The sequence below is a fragment of the Sander lucioperca genome, chromosome 5 (genome assembly GCF_008315115.2).
Source record: "Sander lucioperca isolate FBNREF2018 chromosome 5, SLUC_FBN_1.2, whole genome shotgun sequence".
NCBI classification, from domain to species: Eukaryota; Metazoa; Chordata; class Actinopteri; order Perciformes; family Percidae; genus Sander; species Sander lucioperca.
The window spans coordinates 40,585,034-40,602,163 of NC_050177.1; the positions used below are offsets into that span (position 1 = coordinate 40,585,034).

Consider the following 17,130-nt stretch of genomic DNA (forward strand, 5'->3'; position numbering starts at 1 on the left):
CCATCCTAAAAAAGCACACCAGACCAACTTCACTTAAAAGGACAAATATTCAAAAGAATGAAAAACGTTCTAAGAAAGTCAGCGGTGGAATGTAACTAAGTGTATTTACTCAAGTACTGTACTTCAGTACTTGGGTATTTTTTATTGTATGCTACTTTAAACTTCTACTCCACTACATTTCAGAGAGAAATATTGGGCTTTATAGGCTACTCTACAGAAACTGTACAGCATGAGATTGTTGGTTGCAGGAAATATGTATAAAATACAGGACATGTTGGAAGAAATTAGAAAACAAATAGAAACTATTTGGATAACAGGAGCACAGGAAAGAACATTAGGCCTAGTGGAGTGTGGTGAAAGTGGAAGTCAGAAGATGTTTGGTTAGCTTCATAATGAGGGAAATCGGACATACTGGACCATGGATTTATTATGACTGGACACCGTACGAGGTAACTAACTCCAGAAGATGTCAGTAGTGCAACATTAAGGATACAAGCTACAGTTAAAATCCAAGGAAGAAGAAGTATAAGATTTCACTCAGGCAAAACGGAAGTCTCCTGTTTCCTGCCTGTAGTTGGGTCCTGTACAGCAGCCCGTGCGAGGCTGTCCTGGAGACCCCGCGCTGCCTGCACCTCTATCGTCTCGGGTGAGTTTGTTACAATGTAGAGATTTCTCTATTAATCCAAATAATTGTAACAAAGCTGCAATATTCGCGCACTGCAGCGATGCCGCAAACTGCACAGCTATCGCAACCGAAACGCCACGTTGCTGCACGTCCCGGCAAACATAGCCATTTTCAACCGAATTCCCAAGCATACCCCCTCATCCAAGACTATTCCAACATTTACTCATATTTTGCTTGCAAGGAGAGAGATAGCTCGCTACGCAATTGCGTTTACACTTCTAAGCAAACAGTACTGTTAGGTGTCGGTTGAATCGAGGTGCCGCTGTGCAATACGAGTGTTAAAATTGTGTCACTCGGTGGTTTGTTTTGAATGTCAAAGGCTCAAGCTAGCTGTGCGTCTGAATATTGTTGATAGCTGGGTTGGCTTAGCAAGCTAGCTAGCTAGGCTAACGAAATGCAACCCAGATGCATCAAAATGCTGGAAATAGAGGTGAAACAGGGTTTTGAAATTAAACGTTTAATCAAATTAGAGTCTTAAGTCAGTCGCGTAGCTGTTATATACTGTGTATTGTAACGAATCGGCAAAATATGCATGCAAACGCTCTTTGAAAACACTAGCTAGCATGTAGCAAGCCGCTTGCAGTATCCATTCATATCCTGCGCACTGACTGCTCTGACCGAGTAATGGCTACAATCCACTGCCTTTTTAGAGCGGCAACTGGGGATGCGCCCCCTCATAACCACGGTTATGTTTGTGTTTGGGCATGTTGTTTTGGTTTAGTTGGGAGTGCTATGCACAGTTGTTAAGACTTGGTGTTTAATAAAGCGAGAGTCCGCACTCTATTTTCAGGCTGTGTGAAAACCGCGCGTTTTCAGTTTGTTGTCTATTGCCAGCCGCTGTTTTCTCAGTGGTAGCAAACATAACTGCTGCTTGATCTCTTGAGTTCATAACAGCAGGTTTGTTTAGAAGGTTTTCTTGTATGTATACAAAGAAATACATGTTAACATACACATACAACTGATGATAAAGATGGTCTTATGTGTTAAATCTGAACCCATATCTTACTGTAATAAGTATACGTGTTCATGTAGTTGCATATGTTGCCTCTTTCCTTGCTTAATTTTCACAAGACCTACTGCAAGCTCCAGAGATGTGTGACAGCAGTAAGCCCTACGTGATGTAATGCTTTGAGTCATTATTACTCATCTTTTGAATGTGAAAAACACAGTTGTGGATTTAAAAACAATATTCAAAATATGGTTGTAGGCTTACAGCAGTTTCGGTACCAAATCGGAAAGAGTACAAATTAAAATATAAACTAGGGATGTTTCGATCCGATACTGACATCAGATATTGGGCCGATATCGACTCAAATAGCTGGGTCGGGTATATCAGTGACAATGGGGCCAGTCGATTCAATTCTATGTTTGTATATTGGAATTTTAATTCCTGGTTAAGTTTTGAACAATTTGTTGCTAAATTATAATTCCTGTTCATTTAAAAAAAAAAAAAAAAAAGGCAAGTTTCTGGTGCACAAGTAATTATTTTAATAATAAATTACAATTTCCTACATTTATATCTATATATTTACTTGTTGCATTTTGTTTTACAATTTTAGGAAAGTGTGAATGTGTAAGGCATGTAAGAATTATCCCAGTCACTTCCACACACTGAAGCTAATTAATTAAACACTGGTATCGGATCGGTACTTGGTATCAGCTAATTAACCTACTGGTACACCATACTATCAAAGAGTAATTAGTTGTCTTCCCGTTGTTTAAAATAAACTTTGTTTTGGGCATTTTTTTTTGTCGCTTTTCCCCCCCAACGTTTTTGTCACTTTTATCCAAGTTTTTTTGGTCACTTTTTCCCGTCTTTGTCGTTTTGATCTGCACCGTTTTTTAAATTTTTTTTCGACATTTTTGTCATTCTTTTCAACGTTCTTTAATCAATTAGTTTTTCTCAAATTATATAAAATTGACTAAACATGCAAATTCAAAGAGAGTAGTGAACTGATCATTTATTTTACTTGTGAAGAGCGTTGTAGGGAACCATCCACATTACTTTTATTTTGAAAATTTGGTTGAAAGAAACCCAAATTTCTAGGGCTGTCCTCGACTAAAGAAATTCTTAGTCGACTAACACTTATATGATTTTGTCGATTTAATCGATTAGTTGATGTAATCGACAGAGCTGTGCTCTTTGAGAGGTGGTTAAGACTAGAAAAGCACAACCATCTGTAAAACTGACTTTCTCCACAATTAATCCTGCAAAAGCACTACTTTAAATCTTATGTTTACCAGAAATGTGCTCATTAGTTTCTTGGAAATGAGTAATTAAGCATGAATAAGCATAAAAAATGACTCATCAACTAAAGAAATCTTAGTCGACTAAGACCACAACGACCGATTAGTCAACTAATCGACAAAGAGGTGGCAGCCCTACAAATTTCTGATATAGAATGTTTTTTGTTTTTTAATAGGTCACATTTGACCCGAGGGTTAAGAAGCTTTAATTAAAAGTTATTTCGAACATATTATCATCTTCTGTGGTAGTTTGGGTGTTTTTTTTTGTAGTTCTAGTATATAGGGCTATCACTAATGATTATTTTCATTGTCGATTATTGGATTAGTTGTTTGGTCTATAAAATATCAGCAAATTGTGGGGGGAAAAAAATATCAATCAGTGTTTTCCAAAGTAAGTACAAGAGCAGTATAGCATCAGCGTAACAACAGAAAAAGAACCATCCATGCTAAAATAATAATAATGATGATATATAATGATATTGGGCAGAACTTTGCTTGAAGAATCCAACAAATGTCATTTTAATTCTTGACTATAAAATGATTGCTGATCATGTATAACCATGTGACATCTCTCCTTGTCGCACTGAGACAGAGGAGCATTTTGCAGTTTTTTTAGTTTTTCATCGTCAGATGTGGGTAACTCCTTTCAAAATCTAAATCAGCACCTCACTGTCCCACTAAACAACCAAATAACCAAATATGGAGCTAGCTGGAATAGCACACAAAAAAGTGTTATAATATATAATTGTAATATGATAGAAATAGAACTGTGAACTAGGGCTGGGCCATATGGAGAAAATCAAATATCACGATATTTTTGACCAAATACCTCGATATTGATACCGCAACAATAATTTAGTGTTGACTATTGGTGCTTTCACAAAATATTTACACAATGAGATTTTAGATAAATAATCATCAGTAATGTTGATATAATAACTAAGTGGGTAAAGGCAAATAATAGAACAGTTACAACAGTCTGGTAAGTTCAGAAAATGACATCACTTTACTGTAACGCAGCCTTTAAAACCAGGAAAAGACTTATACCATTAATTATACCATATTATGATCTAAGTCTAATCTAAGACGATATCTAGTCTCATATCACGATATTGATATAATATCAGTATATTGCTCAGCTCTACTGTGAACATATAGCTGGAAATATTCATTTGGGGAAGGGGTAATGTTTTGTGTTTCTTTTCTTTTTTTTTTTTTTTTTTTTTTAAGAAGTATTGATAATGAAAACAAATTGTCAATGGACTTTAAAACCTTTTTTTTTTAATCCTTAACAGTTGTCATGGATGATGAAGATGGCAGGTGCCTTCTAGATGTAATTTGGTAAGTTGCTGTGTGATGCAGTGCAAGATCAGTTTTATATTCAACAGTCGTAACTCTTTCGTCTTGTCTTACCGCTGTGAATCACGTTGTTTTCTCCTGCAGTGACCCAGAAGCTCTCAATGACTTTCTTCATGGATCTGAGACCCATGTGAGTATGAGAGAGAAAAAAACTGAACAAAGACACATGTTTGGCTTGTGATTAATAGGTTCATAAAATGGGTTTGTAATTGTGACGAGGAGTCTTAATTGTGTGCACTGTAGTTGGGGCTCGCATGACTTTGTGTTTAAGTCACTTCCGGATTACGTGATGCACCCTGAAACCCACTTCCCTTGCTGCTTTTTCATTTATTCGTTCTGTTACTGCTTCCTCGGCTTAATGGTTGTCTTTGCTTTTTGATGACACCATTTATGGTTTCAGCCTGCCTTCCCTTTTTATAAGGCTAATTCACAAAATGAGAAACGCTGATACTAACGCTTCCCAACTCTGTGTTATTCCTTTCATTTTGCCCTTCTGTCGCTTATCTTTTCACTGGTTCTTTACAATCTGGGTTCTCTGGACCGTTTTCTGTCCTTTCCTTGCCCTCCTCCTCTGTTTGATGGTCTGTATGTTTCTCTGTCCTGGTGGCTTTTGCCTGCTGGTTTGGGTGCCTTTGGTTTCTGTCTGTCCTATCCTGGGTGGGTGTGTCTGTAGTTGGACACTGACGACCTATTGGATGGTTCGAGTGACCCCTCCAGCTCGTTCTTCTCTACCACTGGGGTGAGTAAAATCCCCCAATCCTCCTCCTCCTGTTTTCTATCCATCTGTGTAGCATGCATCTCCAAATACCCTCCCTTTCCACTAACATATCTACACTCTACAAGCTTTGATTTGCAAGAGTTTTTTGTGGGGGTTTCATGTCTGCATTTCTGTGTTGACTCAGGTACACGTCTCACCATCACATCTAGCCCTCAAATTCATCCATCACCTGGTTTCACTTCTTTCCTGCTTTCCTTTAAGGGCCATGTTCCAGAGGTCCAGCCTGCAGTCCAGCTGTCGGCCAACGAGCCGGCCGGCCTACCCAGAGTCAGTGTTGACCTGGACTTCCTGGAGGATGATGACATCCTGGGAGGATCCCCAGGTGGTGAAGGTGGGAGCAATGGCATTGGGACAAATCACGAGCCATGCGACATCCTGCAGCAGAGCTTGGCTGAAGCAAACATCACAGAGCAAAGCTTACAGGAGGCAGAGGCTGAGCTGGACCTGGGCTCCTTTGGAATTCCAGGCCTTACGCAGGTGGTACAGACACTGCCTGATGCCGGCCTCTCTGGGGCTGGAGGCACTGCTGTTGGTGTAGGCATAGGTGTTGGGGGAGCAGCAGCAATTTTCCCTGGGTCAGGCCCGAGCACCACTGCTACTCCTCCCAATGCCGCAGCTGACATGCTGGGGTCAGTGCTTGCTCAGCAGGGCCTTCAACTCCAATCCCAGGTCATGAACAAGGCCATTAGTGTTCAGCCATTTATGCAGCCTGTGGGCCTGGGAAATGTGACACTTCAGCCCATTTCAAGTCTCCAAGCTCTTCCTAATGGGAGTCAGTCTGGACATTTGGGTATCGGACAGATTCAGGTTGTGGGTCAGCCTACAGTCATGACTATCAATCAGTCTGGGCAGCCAATCCTAGCTAAGGCCATGGGCGGTTACCAGCTGCACCAGTCTGGGCCAGATGTATCAGGTGCTGGTTCTCAGGCAGGGCTTGGAGGCTCAGGGGGTGGACTTCTGATCCAAGGTAACAAAGCCACTTTGGGATCTCCAGCTTTAAATGGACCGGCTGTTTGTGTCAGCAGCACAAACAGCAGCAGTGGCGGCACAATGACTCCTGCTGGGCTTGTGGGCTTTGGCAGCACCACTCTAAGTTCAGGAATTGGACACCAGACACAAACCCAAGGCCAAATCATGCAGAACGTGATCATCCAGCGCACACCAACACCCATTCAGCCTAAACCCCCTCAGGGGGGAGCCATCCAACCGAAACTTTTCAAACAGCAACAACAGCAGCAGCAGCCACAGCCAGCACCCCAACCGCTGCAAAACGACGCCCACAAGGCTCTAGGGCTGCAGCAAATTCCAGTTTCCGCTGCTCAGAATGTAGCCTTCCTGACAGGAAAGCCAGGTTCTAACGTTGTCCTGAGTACTCAGGCCTCAACACAAGGCCCTCAGTTTCAACAAACCCTATTCAAGCAACAAGCAGCACAACCATCGGGCAAGCCTCTTAGCGTACACCTGTTGAACCAACAGGGCAGCATCGTTATTCCCTCTCAGACAGTTCTGCAAGGTCAGAACCACCAGTTTCTCCTGCCACAACTACAAGCAGGTGGGCAGATCCTGACCCAGCACCCTGGGGGGCACATCATAACTAGTCAGGGTCCTGGTGGACAGCTCATCGCAAACCAGATTTTAACTGCAAACCAGAACATCAACTTGGGCCAGGTGTTGACTTCACAGGGCCACCCCGGGGCTGCCCACATCCTCTCTGGATCTATCCAGCTCCAGCCTGGCCAGATGGGCACGCCCACCCTCTTTCAGATGCCCGTCTCGTTGGCCCAGAGTCAAAGCCAGACCCAGACCCACACTGTCTCAGGTCATGCCCAGACAGTCATACAGGGCATGCCCATCCAGAACTCCCTGACCATGCTCAGTCAGGTGGAGGGGCTGAGCCCCGCAGTCAGCCTTCAGCCAGCCCTGCAGCCTCAGCCAGGCGGAGTCCCCAGCAGCACAGGAGCAGCGACCATGGCTCAGGGCCAGCCCGGAGAGTGTGTTACTGTGCTGGGTAGCGCCACGGACCAGGCTGCCCATCCCACTCAGCAGCATGCACCGCAATCCTCTATCCTCGCCATGCAAACGGCATCCTCTGTGTCCACGGCTACCACAGTACCCTCCTCTTCTCCGTCCATGTCTGTGCCCACCTCGTCCTCTGTCACAGCAGTGGGGCTGGTCCCCCATCATGCTCAGCATAGTCCAGGGAGGTTACTGTTCACCAACCAGGGCTCCAGTATGATCCTGAGCCAGGAGTCTCTGCAGATGTTCCTGCAACAGGTCAGTGTTCCACTCTTTGCGTGTGTGCTTTAATTATGTACAGTTTTAACATTGTCTTAAAAAAAAATAACATGCACGGAGTGTTATCTTGGTCTGACCCTCTTTGGTTTACTATTTTACTCCCCCTTCCCTCCAATCCCCCTCCTCCTTTCCTTCCCTCGTCCTGAAATGGTAAATGTACTCCTATCAGGAGCAGCACCACCAAACAGAGAATGAGTCCACCCCCTCTGCTGGCGTTCCAGCGTCTGTAATCGTCAGCAGCAACAGCGTCACTGCTCCGGCCCCCTCTGTCCATGACAGCCATTTAACTGACTCTTGGGTGGGTCAGAGCCACAGCCCTTCCCCTGGCCCCTCCCACATGGCAGCAGTGGTAAAGCAGGTAGAAATGCCCCTTTATGTTAAGCCCCACCCACTTGTTGCTGCTGCTGCTGCTGCCGCCACAATGTTAGGGTATCTTACCTTTCCCTGTCATTGCTCTGTCCTTCCCTTCTGCATTAGTCATTGCTTCCATGGCTCTCACAGTTGCTATGCAATTCTTAAGCTCAGAAATGTCTCGCTTGCAGCTTCTGTGTGTTTCTAACACCGCTCTGTTATATGTAAAGGCATGGTCATTCCAGCTTTCCACATGTATTGTGTGTCAGTCTCTGTCCTTTTTCGACATATAGCTGTGTGCACCTCTTATAGAATGCGGAACTGGCAATCACATTCCAGTTCTTGTTTTTAACTGAAATTGTTAAACTAATTTGGTATGCTTTTCATCCATTCCGCTTTATGTATTTTGTAACAGAACACAAAAACCATGCTCATGCTTTTAATAGTAGAGCTACCAAGGTGCCAAGTGCATCTCCTTCACCTATTTACTAACACTCTGCTCAATCAGAATCAATCAGCTCACCTTCATCTGTTGCATTACTGACCAATGACCGATCAATCAACCACACCTCTCAACCCCGCACTCATCGTTTAGACTCTCATGTGCTCACAGTGCCACTCCCCCTTGTGACCTCTAGTCGGACCAGTGTTGTACCCCCAAACGATAATTCATGCTCCCTTCCCCCAGTCCCTGAAGTCTTCAGATCACCTCCTACCTCTCCATCACAGGCCCGCAGATCTCTCGACTTCTTGCTTTTGTCAACTGTTTTTCTTTTTTGGCTCGCCAACTGATCACTGCTCCCCTTTTTATGTGTAATCCTCCTCAAACGCTAGAAAAAAAAATCAGTGGGCTTTTATTACTTTAAGTTCAGCAACTACTAGATTTGAAAGTCTAACACTTTTGCTTTTGTATTGTTTGGTGTCGTTTTATCCACGTTTGTGTGATTTTCTGTCGGGGGTTGGGCGATAATTCCATATATTGATTTTCAGTGGAATTGTGATAATATTGATCATGTGTTAACGTTTTACCGTTGTGCAAATCAACAATTTGAAGCAAAGTATGATTACACCCCAACAATAATAAGTAATTGAGGGGTTTGTTTTACATGTGTAAAGAGTTATGTCTTGTGAAATAACAATGGACTGTTTAGTCATTGTATTAAACATCATTTCAGGAATTTAACATATAATCATGCAAAATATATTTTGATTCCTGTTAAGATTCTGATATCGAGCCATATCGCCCAGCCCTATTAAAGGACAAATCTGGCGCAAAATGAACCTAGGGGTTAATAACACGTGTACCGAGTCGACCGTTCTCTGAGATATGTTTTCATGCTAATCGAATGTGACCAGTTTTAGCGCAAACCGCTAATTAGCTTATAACGTTAGTTGTCGGGGCCACGCGAAAGTAAAAAGAAATCGCTATTTCTATACCACTAATAGGGCTCAAAATATCACCACACTTCAAACACCGTGTAACCAGTAACATAGCTCAAGCACGGCGTTTGGGGTTCAACTGGTCGGACTGTTTTCCCAAGATGGTGCCCGCCATCTTTTTAATAAACTCTGTATACTTACAGAGTTCTCAATGCTTCGGTTTACATGTAGGGACCCTCATTATGCTACCGTGGAAGTGTGGTGCTATTTTGAGCCTTGTTAGTGGTATAAAATAGCGATTTCTTTTTACTTTACCAGTGCCCCGACTATTAGCGTTACAAGCTAATTAGCGGTTTGCGCTCACACTGGTCACATTCGATTAGCATGAAAACACATCCCAGAGAACGGTCGACTCGGTACCCATGTGTTATTAACCCCTAGGTTCATTTTGCACCGGATTTGTCCTTGAAGTATCTAGTCAAACGTTGAACCATGTACTATTAATCATATTTACTATACTGTGTGCATGCAGAACTTGGAGTGTGTGATTTCTGCGCTTGATCTTCTGATTTCCTCCTGTGTTAAAATATTTGTCTGCATTCTTGAACTAAACAAGTAATTCCACTTCTTCAGGTGCCCTCCAGTGGACATCAGCAGTCCCTGATCCAGGGCATGTCCCCCTCCGCGGCCTTGTCCACTCACGCCTCGGCGCCCCCAGTGGCGGTCAGCCCGCAGCCTTCCCACTCTCCTCTCACTCTGAGCCAGCACATCCAGTCACCGCACCATCAGCAGCAGTCGCGTCCTCCCTCCCAGCCTCAGCCACAGTCCCAAACGCCCTCCCGCTCATGCACCCCCTCCTCTCACCCGCAGCTCTTTATTGTCCACAACCAGATGGCGGAGTCCCCCCAGCCGGCTCCGCAGGGCCAGCCCCAGCACGCACACATTCAGGTTCAGCTGCAGCTGCAGCCTCAGCCGCGGCCGGCCTCTCAGCCCGCCCCTTATCAACAAGATATGCCTCCGCTGTCCCAGTCGCCCAAGCCGCCTCCTCCCCCTGCGCCGCCCGCACCACACCAGTTCACCGCTCCTCCTGTCAGCACTTCTGCCGCTGCTGTAGTCAAAGCCCAGGTTCCAATCCCGGGCCTGACAGCCGAGCACCAGCACCACCTGCAGCTGGTCGCTGCACAGATTCAGACGCTGTCGGCCATCAGCCAGCCCTCGCCTCAGCAGAAACAGCTGCTGGACAAGCTACACCAGGTATTGTCCCAGTTCATGAAAACTTGTTATGGAACATGCACCCAATGAGCGGTCTCGCCAGTAGAATAGTCATGTGTATTTTGACTTCCCATGCTGCTTTTTCACCCTCCTGTATTTCAGAATGATTAAAGGTGCTCTAAGCGATGTTGGGTGACGTCACTTCTTGTTGACGTTCAAAGTATTGTCAAACAAAACGGAGGCTAGCGCGCCCCTCCCTCCTCCTCATCCCGTCCCCTCCCCCTTCCTTCCGTGCTTTCGCGCACTAACCCCCCAACCCCCACCCCAAAATCCTTCTTGTTGGTTATTGGCTGGAACTCTGTTTGTTATGTTTCATGGTGCAGGTTGGCGTAGTTTGTTTTTGTTGCCGTCTGTGGAGCCTGGGCTGTCTACAGAGACCGCGTTTCTTTTACAGTGTGTTCAGGGGACAGGCAGCTAGTGGATAGTGAGGAGATGTTTGCTGTGTGTGAAAAAATGTTGTAGCCTAAAAAACGCGTGACATCGCTTAGAGCACCTTCAATCTCTGCTATATGCCAGTAAATGTGCGCGGTAGCGCTGCAACTAACGATGACTTTCTTTGTCGATTAACCTGTCGATCATTTACTCGATTCATCGTTGAGTTGTTTGGTCTATAAAATGTCAGAAAAATGTGGATCAGTGTTTCCCAAAGCCCAAGATGACGTCCTCAAATGTCTTGTTTTGTCCCCAACTCAAAGATATTCAGTTTAATGTCACAGTGGAGTGAAGAAACTAGAAAAAAATCACATCTAAGAAGCTGGAATCAAAGAATTTTACTTTTTATTCATACATTTTTTTTACTTAAATCGATTATCAAAATAGTTGGCGATTCATTTAATTGTTGCCAACTAATGGATTTATCTTTGCAGCTCTAGTGAGTAGAAATATGAGCTGGTTTGCAACATTCAGAACAACATTAACTGTACGGTGTGTTTTATCTGATACAGCTCGTACTGTTGTGGAATGTAATACATGCAATGCATATATGTGGCTGTGTGTATTTTCCACCATTCAAATGAGTTCCTTTTTTATATTGAAAAGAGGGCAAAAACATCCCATAAATTACTACTTGCAATAGGATAGTATACCTGATATGTTTTCCTACTCCTTTACGGCGATAAGATCCGCGTTTATTGTTCCCAGACGGGGACGCTCGGTTGTTGTTGCAGCAGTACGACAGAAACAACAGAGATACATTCAGAAGTATAGAAAGAAACAGCAATAAATATTGAGATGAACATAAACTAAAATAGAATAAAAAACAAACTACAAACCATGTAGAGGATTTGGAGATAGATGACGTGATAAAGTGACAGTGGTGTGATTAATAGCAGCAGATATATTGCAATATAATCTTAATATAACCGACTATATTGCAATGGTCAATGAAACATATTAACATAGTCTAGTATAGTATAATAAAAGAGTTGGTGAGATGTAGGCCTGAACGATTTGGGGGGGGAAATCAAATTGCCAATTTCCTGCCAGATATTACGATTCGATTTGCGTTTTTTTTTATCTAAATATTGCACCTTCTACGATCATGTTAAATAAAGCAATACAAAATAATTGAAAGAGCCACTGAAAATAGGACATTTCTGTAAACAATCTGTGATATGTAACATTATTCCAGCATTTATCTTTTGAAAAAACAGTAGATATAATAATGAAAAGAGGAATAAAAAAATGTTAAACCAAATGTTACACCAAACATTCGACTAAATAATTCCCATTCGGTTAATCGTGGTCTTCGCGATTAGCTAATCGCATTCTTTCAAATCGCGATATCGATTTGAAAACGATGAATCACTCAGCCCTAGTGAGCATCATTACCAGCTGACGGTAGGCTTGATCAGCTTACCAGTGCGAAGCAGGAGAGACGGATAGGCTGTAGGAAACCAAACTGGTTTATCCAGGATTTTCTTTTGTACCAAACTGTCCCTATGTGTCCTCAGGTGCAGCAGAGCATCGTTCTGCAGGCCAAGCAGGCTGCTCAGCCTCAAGCCGCCGGTCCGTTCAGCTCCCAGCAAGATGTGCCTGTTGATAAAGTGGCGGTTGCGTCATCGGCCAGCGCCGGTCCGCCTGCTCAGCTTCCCCCAGTGCTGCAGCAGATGTCGGTGCTTGTCAAAACTCCTGCTACAGGTTAGACCCAGTTTATCCCCAACGAGGCCTGACGGCAGGACCCTATGCACACCTTGAAGTGTTTCCCCTTTTTTTTTTTTTTTTTTTTTTTTAATGGTTTCTTTCCTCTCGTTTTAGCATCAAGTGACTTACAGGTATTCTCAGGAGCCCAAGGGCCAGCTGGAGCAATGGTGAATCAGACTGTCACTCCTGCCAGCCTTACCCAGCCTGCACAGGTACAAATAACATCTCAAAGCCAATTCCTTTCTAGGACATGGCGTGGTGGTTCATTGTGCATTGTGTGCTAGCTGTTTTACAATCTCCCACCATTCCATACTGAATTTAAAAATGTGTACTTACATGTATTTCGTCTCCTGATTTTCCCCTACAGGTTCAGCCAAAGCCAGGGGTGATCAGCTCAGTGGGAGGGATGACTCTGGGGAAAGGTGGGATGCAGATACAGGTGTTAGGTACTAGTCTTACTCAGATGCCTGCTCCACAGCCCCCAGCTCCAGCTCCAGTACAAACTCAGGTAAAGGATTGTCACTGCATGTTAGCAAGGTCCTAAAAAAAACTGCCTCACACTTTTAAGCTTCAGCCTGAAGGTGTAATCTCTTTGTTAAACATTTGTTCACGTCACAGACAACAACAATGAAGATGCCTTTCAGTGCAGAGCCCAGCAAAGAAGCCAGGTGTGTGCTGCGAACGCATTTTTATTGGCTTACATTACCTGTCTCGTAACGCAGTTTTTGTAAACCGCATTTCTTTATACATGCCTCCCTGCAGGATGCTGGAACAGCTGAGGAAACAGCAGGGTTCTGTGCTTCACCCAAACTACAGTGCTCCTTTCTACTCTTTTGAGGACACGATGCACAGACTGCTGCCTTACCATCTCTACCAGGGAACTGCCAACTCTTCTCAAGACTATCAGAAAGGTAACCCACTCCATAGCTTCCAGTGCAACAGTTTGGTACCATATTTTCCCTATTTCACAATCTTCATGAACACGTTGTTTCTCTTGCACAGTGGATGATGAATTTGAGACGGTCTCCTGCCATCTGCTGAAAAGGACCCAGGCAATGCTGGACAAGTATCGCCACCTGCTCTTTGCAGAGTCAAAAGTAAGTTTATAAACCAGCATTCTCACCATACACATTCCCGTCGTGTTCTTTGTCCTGAATTGATATTGAACCGATGGGTTTTTTGGTGTTTAAACCTGAGCAGAGACTTGGCCCCTCGGCAGAGATGGTGATGATTGACCGGATGTTCATTCAGGAGGAGAAGATCGCGTTGAGCCAGGACAGGATTTTGGCCAAGGAGAGACCAGGTACCCTAGCACCTTTACATGGGTTTTGATACCCAACCCTTGTTTTGTGGTTGTCTCGATCTAAATTAGGTGTATGCTAACGATATAATTGTGTTTGTTTCATTGCAGAGGAGTTTGTGGCAAATGCGCGCATGTTGGAGAGTGTAGTTTCATCCCAACAGAAAGCCCCTCCTGCTGAGCCCCCGTCAGCGAGTGGAGGTGGAGCCGCTGCTGTCCCTGCCCCGGCGCCTGCAGCTCCGGCCCCAGCCCCTCTCCCAAACCTCGCCCCAAACCCTCCTCCTGCCCCCACCCCGTCCCCGTCTCCTGCTTCAGCTCCAGTCCCTGCTCCTGCTTCGGCTCCAGCGCCTCCTCCCGCCGCCACCCCTTTCCCCCCTACCAAACTGGTAATAAAGCACGGCGGCGGCGGAGCCTCTGTGTCCTGGTCCAGCGGCGGTCCCCCGCCTCCGGCTGCAGCGGGCAGGCTGGCCGAACCCGCCGGCCAGAGCTCCTCCTTCAGTCGCGCTCCGGCAGCGTCGCCCGGCGACGACGACGACGACGCCCTGCCGCAGAGAACCAGCAAGCCGCCGATGAAGACCTACGAGGCTCGCAGGAGGATTGGCCTGAAGCTGAAGATCAAGCAGGACCAGACGGGGTTCAGCAAGGTGGTCCACAACACTGCCTTAGACCCCGTGCACACACCTCAGCCCCAGCAGAGCGGCCAGTCCACATCCCAGCCTCAGACTCAGCCCCAGGGCCTAGCTGCTGGACTGCACCCAAAGCCCCGCCCCCTGTCAACGCCCCCTCCCACAGTAATCAGAACTCAGTCTCCCATATGCACTGCTCCCTCTGCCTCATTGGTCACCACAGCAAGCGCTCAGTCTAACCCGCCACTGAGAGGTAATGTTCCCCCCAACGCAGCCCCATCTTCCTCTACCTCTTCCTCCCACACTTGGTCGTTGTCCTCCTCCTCCTCCTCTTCCACTCAAGTGAATGGGTCGTTGGATCACCACGACGGGGGTGGGGTCAAACACAATTCTGCCCCCGCTGCCACGCCCTCGCCGACGACATGCCGTCTCCCCCTTCGGAAAACCTACCGGGAAAACATTAGTCCCCGGGTCAGACCCGGCGTCCCAGGGGGAGGGGACGAAGGTTTGTCCTACCCGAGACCCACGCCGTCACCCCCCCAGCACGAGGCCTCATCCCCCCCCTCAGAGCGGACAGTTATAGCCAGTGTGAAGGTGGAGAAACGAGGCCGGGACGCCTCGCACACTCACACAGAGTCGAGCCACGAAGCGGGCCGTCTAAGGAGTGCAATGCAGGGGCTGGACGAAATGGACGAGGTGTTCAACCGTGGTATCAAAACCACACAGCACCACCATCACCCGCAGCTCCTGGACCGGGAGGGGGCCAAGGAGAGAGGGGAGGAGCACACAGACCAAGAGACAGATGTAAGTAAATACAAGAGGGCAAGCGGGAAAAACAGACACAGGGCCGGCGGGACGTTCCGAATGGACCAGCATGCCCCTGGGCCTCCCTCCCCAGAGTCCTCCTTCACGCGAGACTCTTTGCTTCCTGCCAAACGCTGCAAGTCGGACTCCCCCGACATGGACAACGCCAGCTTCTCCAGCGGCAGCCCCCCGGACGACTCTCTGAACGAGCACCTGCAGTGCGCCATCGACAGCATCCTGAACCTGCAGCAGGAGCCCTCGGCCCGTGGCCACCACATTAAAGGGGGCCACAGCAGGTCCCAGCAACACCAAAGCCAGCGCCCCGGGGGCTCGGCAGCCTCGTCCCACAGACCCTCAGTACCACCCTCCTCCTCTGCCTCCGCATCCTCCTCCCTGGCCCAGCACCCTCAGGTCGGTGGCCGGGGCCACAATGGCAGCCTGGTGTCCCAGACGCAAAGCAGATAACAGCCCCTCAGCCCCGGGCCAGACTGACAAGGGGGAGCGACTGAGAGACAGATATGGAGGCAGGGGAAGGGGGGGGGGGGAACAGTATCACTGTACTACTCTGCCAAGCTGTGTTGGCTTTGTTTGTCCTTTTGAATTGTCCAGACATTTCTTTGTCATTTACAGCCCGAGGTAGAGCCGTCATGAAATAAGATAATAAGCGAAGGGTGGTCAAAGGTAAAACTGTTTGTGAACTGCAGACTTGAAGACGCCTGGCTTTTTTTTGTACGCGTTCCCCTCAGCCAAGCTCGATTAACAAGACTGTCAGTCATTGTCAGAGGGTGGTGTTCTCGTTTTCTTTTCTTCCTTTTTCACTTTTGATCTTTTCTCTCATTCTCATTTTAGTATTCCTACATTCCTTTCATGTGGCCTGAGCACCAGTCTCTTATCCACAGCGGTTCTTCTGCTGGTTTAAACGGTGTCTCAATGAGCATCAGGCAGCTCATTTAAACAGTTAAGAAGTCAACAACTTTTTTTTTTTTTTTTTTTTTAACTTGGCTACGTGCAGCTGAGAGACAGAAGGGAACACGACCAGGTTCTTACTGCAAAACGGCATAATACATACAACCAAATGGGATTCTCTTGACAGATGCAAACAGCACACGCTAAATTGACCCAGCCACCTCTTTTATCAAGAATCCATTTCCATAGTTACACTGCTCACAAGGCAACTATTCTTTGTCTGGAAAGATCAATTATCCGCAGCCTCCATCATAACTGCATTTCATATCGCATGCATTTTTAAAAAAAGTAAAACATGTCGAGAAAATCATTTTTTGAAAAATTTGTGAAGTTGTTTTCCTTTTTGACTTCTCTTGGGTACTGCAGTACTGTGCTGTCAAGATGTAAATGAAATGTTTGTAAGGAAATTCAGTTCTCTGTTTCTGATGTTGATGATGATTTTCCTGGTTCTTGTTTTTAGACCACACACACACACACACACACACACACACACACACACACACACACACAGATACACACCTGTCCCCCTGTTGCTTTTGTTGCCAGGTTAGGACTTTATGCTTTCAGTCAGCAGGGGGCAGGCCAGTTTTAACTGTTGATTTTCTGTGTTCTCAGTTTGTTTCATCTTTCTGCCACTGTATCCCTGCCTCCCATCTGGATTATTTTTGTCTTTTCTTTTTTTTTTTTTTTTTTTTTTTAAGCCTGGTGGACAATTCAAACACAAACGCAGCACAAGCATTGAAATGGGGGGAAAAAAAAGGAACAATAATAATGTACAAAAAGACCGTAAGAGAATTTGAAGTATAGTATTACAGATTAATTTTGTATTGTATTTATTGTGTATAATGACACTTTTTAAAAAGAAATGTACATTTAGTAAAACTGTAAATTAAACCTTGCTTCTTTTATGAAACGTCGCAGGTCC

General features: G+C 45.7%; 1 protein-coding gene across 7 annotated transcripts; it reads left to right on the forward strand.

Annotated features, from left to right (window-relative positions):
• Positions 1 to 531: 531 nt before the first annotated feature.
• bicra (BRD4 interacting chromatin remodeling complex associated protein) lies at positions 532 to 17,118 on the forward strand. Of its 7 annotated transcripts, XR_004897401.1 has the most exons (16): positions 532 to 646; positions 4,228 to 4,273; positions 4,376 to 4,421; positions 4,965 to 5,030; positions 5,271 to 7,343; positions 7,534 to 7,722; positions 9,729 to 10,349; positions 12,320 to 12,506; positions 12,624 to 12,721; positions 12,877 to 13,017; positions 13,128 to 13,177; positions 13,272 to 13,420; positions 13,512 to 13,606; positions 13,692 to 13,812; positions 13,921 to 15,903; positions 16,029 to 17,118. XR_004897401.1 is itself a non-coding variant. In XM_036001420.1 (15 exons), exons 2-15 carry the CDS (start codon positions 4,233 to 4,235, stop codon positions 15,702 to 15,704), a joined length of 5,661 nt encoding a protein of 1,886 aa, XP_035857313.1. In that variant the 5' UTR covers positions 532 to 646; positions 4,228 to 4,232; the 3' UTR covers positions 15,705 to 17,118. The 7 variants fall into 7 exon arrangements, 6 of the variants coding, with proteins under 6 accessions (XP_035857313.1, XP_035857314.1, XP_031142862.1 ...); XM_036001420.1 differs by having other exon boundaries at positions 13,921 to 17,118; XM_036001421.1 differs by having other exon boundaries at positions 13,707 to 13,812; positions 13,921 to 17,118.
• The last annotated feature ends 12 nt before the right edge of the window (positions 17,119 to 17,130 follow it).